At 34.6% G+C, this 4,223-nt stretch overlaps 1 protein-coding gene across 1 annotated transcript; it reads left to right on the forward strand.

Moving 5' to 3' along the window:
• The first annotated feature begins 1,000 nt into the window (after positions 1 to 1,000).
• LOC123910087 (protein WHAT'S THIS FACTOR 1, chloroplastic) lies at positions 1,001 to 3,397 on the forward strand. Its single transcript, XM_045961131.1, has 2 exons — positions 1,001 to 1,176; positions 1,447 to 3,397. Exon 2 carries the CDS (start codon positions 1,478 to 1,480, stop codon positions 2,954 to 2,956), a length of 1,479 nt encoding a protein of 492 aa, XP_045817087.1. The 5' UTR covers positions 1,001 to 1,176; positions 1,447 to 1,477; the 3' UTR covers positions 2,957 to 3,397.
• Positions 3,398 to 4,223: the final 826 nt, after the last annotated feature.

Below are 4,223 nucleotides of genomic sequence, written 5' to 3' on the forward strand. Positions count from 1 at the left end.
TGAAATAATTGAGACAATCTTGAGTAAATCAGACTTATGGGAAAATGAAACTATTCGAGATATTAGACAGTTAGGAGGAGTGTCAAAAGCAAAAACAAGTCAATGCTCTAGTATCATAAGAGAGAGGAGAGAGGTGTCATATGTCAACCTACAACTTTAATGCATAAGGTTAATGAGTTGTCTCTCTTATAAATCAAACATTCAGTCTATATTATTGACAAGATAAATTACTTTTTCAATTAACCTAAAAAATAGTTTTGCTTATAATTGTGTCTGGAAGGAGTAAAATTTAGACACAATTCATATTTTACTTAAGATAAAAAGACACAAGACAACCAATCGTTAGTTGGTTCAGTGGTGATTGACGCTGAACTTGATAGGGAGAACCACTGTTTGATCCCCGCGACTGCGATCAGGAGGGAGCTGAAACCACTTGATGTCAGAACTGACCCCCGAACCAAATTAAACTGTCAGTGAAAAAAAAAAAGACATAACAAAAAGCAATGCACAAAATTTTTATGGTTGATCTTCTATGATTAATTTCTTTTATACTTCTCTATATATAAGAGTCAATAATCAAATTCTAACCACTGCTTCAAATATTTTGTCACTTGAATCAATTCATTTTGATATACAATATTCATATAATAATATTCTTCTTGTGAATATATAAATGTCAATATTTTTTGTTGGTGTCTTTAATCTTTTGACTTGTGATGTTTTTTAGGTCACTGAGTTGTTTTTTTTTTTTTTGATAAGCAAAAGATTGTATTAATAAGAAGTACAAGGAGTACTCAATCCTTACAATACATAAAGGAAACTAAAAAGTTTCAAAAGCTTTGTAAACAACATAGTGGATTAATACACCAATTGGAATACGAATAGCTCACTGAGTTGTGATTTAAATTAAATAAAATAAAATAAAGAATGGTTATAAAATAAAGAATGTTTTTGTCATGTAGCTATAAAAATCTACGATTTTGAGGTGAATAAGTAAATGTCAAGCCATGATGAATGGTACCCATTTTGAGTCCTTCAATTTTCATTCAACGTTTTCTCCGAAGCAAAATAGAAAAACAGAGAGAGAAGCCCGAAACAATTCATACCCGCTTGAAGAAGGGCCAAAATATTTGCAGAGACTCTTCCACAGCCTCCTTGATTGTCTGCAACTGAATGGTTAGTACTTAGTATGTGCCATGTAATCTAATTTACTAAGTAGCACATATTGCATGCTACCTGTTTGATTAAATGTCTGTGTCGTCGTCACTTCAATTCACGTCTGCATTTAGTTGAGGTGTTTCTTTCTTGTTGCCATCCAAATTGATGTGTAATTCAATACCATAGGAACCAACATTTCATGTCATGTAGTAAATTGATTCAGTTAGAACTATGTCTTTGATATCTCATTAAGATTTTTTCCTTTTGTTTTCAACTTTTCATTATCAGGTTCATTGAATTAGTGGTTGAAGCTTTAAATATGGCGGCATTGTGCCATCCTTTCTTATTCAGCAATAATGGACCGGTCACTTCCCTAAGTTCCACCTTTCTTCCTGGGACAACACCATTATCGTTTTCCATTAATAGAAAACAAAAACCGTGTAACCTTAAAAATGTCTCGGTTTCAATTTCTTGTTCGTCTCTCAAGACTGTATGTGACCGTACTCTTGATAGACATGTTGTCATGAAGAACAGAATCCGATTTGTTCAAAAGCTTAAAACTTTGCTTCTTTCTAAACCAAAACATTATATTCCAATTCATGTTTTGTCCAAGTGTAGGGCTTATCTTTCCCTTCATAAGCCTCGTTCCTTACTTTCTATGATCCATCGATATCCTTCCATTTTTGAACCATTTACTATCCCATGGCCACCTAAACCTCTCAATGCAACAAAGTTATATCCTCAACTCTGTGTTCGTTTAACTCCGGCTGCAGCTGCTCTAGCAGCTGAGGAATTGAATCTTCAATCTTCCATTTCAACAGTATTGGCAAACAAACTCCAAAAACTTCTTATGCTATCTTCTCACCACCGGTTACTTCTGGCAAAATTGGTCCACCTTGCACCTGATCTTGGTCTCCCTCCTAATTTTAGATCCCGGTTGTGCAATGACCATCCGGAGAAATTCAAAATTGTCGACACTTCCTATGGCCGTGCACTTGAGCTTGTATCATGCGATATCAACTTGGCAAAGCCTTTACCGCCTCGTGAGTCCCATTCTCTTGATTTTATAGTTGACCGACCTTTGAAGTTCAAACAATTGAGACTTCGAAAGGGGCTTAATTTAAAAAGGCCTCACCAGAATTTCTTGCTAAAGTTTGAAGAAGTGCCAGAAGTGTGCCCCTATAGGAACCCCGCCGAGTGTTTGGTCAAGGAATCAATTGAGGAAGAAAAGAGATGCTGTGCTGTTGTAAGAGAAGTTCTTGGAATGACAATTGAAAAGAGGACTTTAATGGACCACTTGACCCATTTCAGAAAGGAGTTTGGCCTCCCAAACAAGTTGAGAGGAATGATTGTGAGGCATCCGGAATTATTTTATACGAGTTTGAAAGGGCAAAGAGACTCAGTTTTCCTAGTGGAGGGGTTTGATGAGAAAGGTAACTTATTAGAGAAGGATGAGGTTTCAGCCTTACAAGATAAATGGATTTACTTAGCAAGGGAGTCCAAGAGAATGAGAAGAGAGAGAAGGAAGGCTAGGATTGATAAAGATATTGGAAGGTTGAGTAATGTTAATCAAAATCATGATGACAGCGATGTTGATTATGATGACGATATTGAGATTGATAATTTTGAAGATGGTTATGATGATGGCTTTGATGATATATTTGAAGACTTGAATTTTGACGCTGAAGATTATGACCTGGGAAACAATTTATTTGCCAAAAATATTGGAGAGTTTTGGACTGCAGGACCTTTTCCAACTCAAAATGGTTTGGATGGAGAGCAAAAGCAACCCTGGTAATTTTCAAAGGGAAGAATGCAATTCTCCTATGTTAAGTAAAGGTTGGGATTGGGATCAAGTTTTGATCTGGCAAAAGGGAATGAGTTCCAGCATGCCTGTACTATATTATGATGCAGATAATGGTCTATGCTGGACATTGATTATAGATCATTTCAAAGTAAGATCGTGTCTATAATAAGATTCGAGTAAAAATTAGAAAGTTCCAAGGCATTTGTACTTGTACATATATTAATTGTCTTTAGAACATTAGCTAACATTATTTTTTGGTTTTTTTTTATATTTTATTTCAGTATTATATTTATAACTTGGTATATATTATACTATATGATAGTGATTTTGTAAATAAGCTGTGACTCTGGCAGAAGGGCCTTCCCATAATGTTTGGCTGCTGCATTGAATATGGTAAATACAATCAATGAGAGACGAATGTCTCTTGTCAAATTGCAGTGTTGATAAAATTCAGACAAAAATTAAAGTAAAAGCTTCAAGACTTAGAATTAAATGTTAACTATTCTTAATTTCTTATCGAATGTTAGGAACTCTCATCCGATTGTATGGATAGGTGACAAACATAAGATGGCATGAAATAAAAAAAGTTACATAAAAGTTAAAAATATCCCAAGATGTTCTAGCACAATATACTATCCACATAAACACCAACAGATTTAACTATACCCAGAACTCTACCTATCCAAACTTTTACCCCGTATCTGTCTACCACAAGGAAAACCAGTTTCACAGCAGGTGGATGCAATGCAGTTGACATGATTTCCTGCAAAAGGAATAAAGAATCGGGTGAGAGGGTAAACTACAGGAATGCTATCTTTTGTGACTTATTGTAGGTTATATCTAAAACTTGCATTTGATTACTAGCATGAGATGCATAGCAGAAATTATGATTCCAAAATTCAAGATAGAAACAACTAACAAGCCTTAGCTAATTAAGTGGGTCAGATCAGAAACATATGAAACTAGTACACGCAAACTGACACAAATCATCTTACCCAAAAATAAATTCACATCACAACAAGTAGATATTGCCAATAAAATTAAAAATAAAAACATCAGACAGCAACATGTTATGCAATTCACCAATCTTTGACAATTCTTCATAAATCAATGATAGTGGATATATGATAAAAATGTATGCAATTCTACGTGAACCTAATCATGTCAAAAAAACACTTCCATTCACAGCACAAGAAGAGTGTAGCACTGCATAAAACAGAGTTAAAAAGGAACAAAAACCTTAAAATTACTATTAGCA

This window comes from Trifolium pratense, linkage group LG2 (genome assembly GCF_020283565.1).
Source record: "Trifolium pratense cultivar HEN17-A07 linkage group LG2, ARS_RC_1.1, whole genome shotgun sequence".
Classification (NCBI taxonomy): Eukaryota; Viridiplantae; Streptophyta; class Magnoliopsida; order Fabales; family Fabaceae; genus Trifolium; species Trifolium pratense.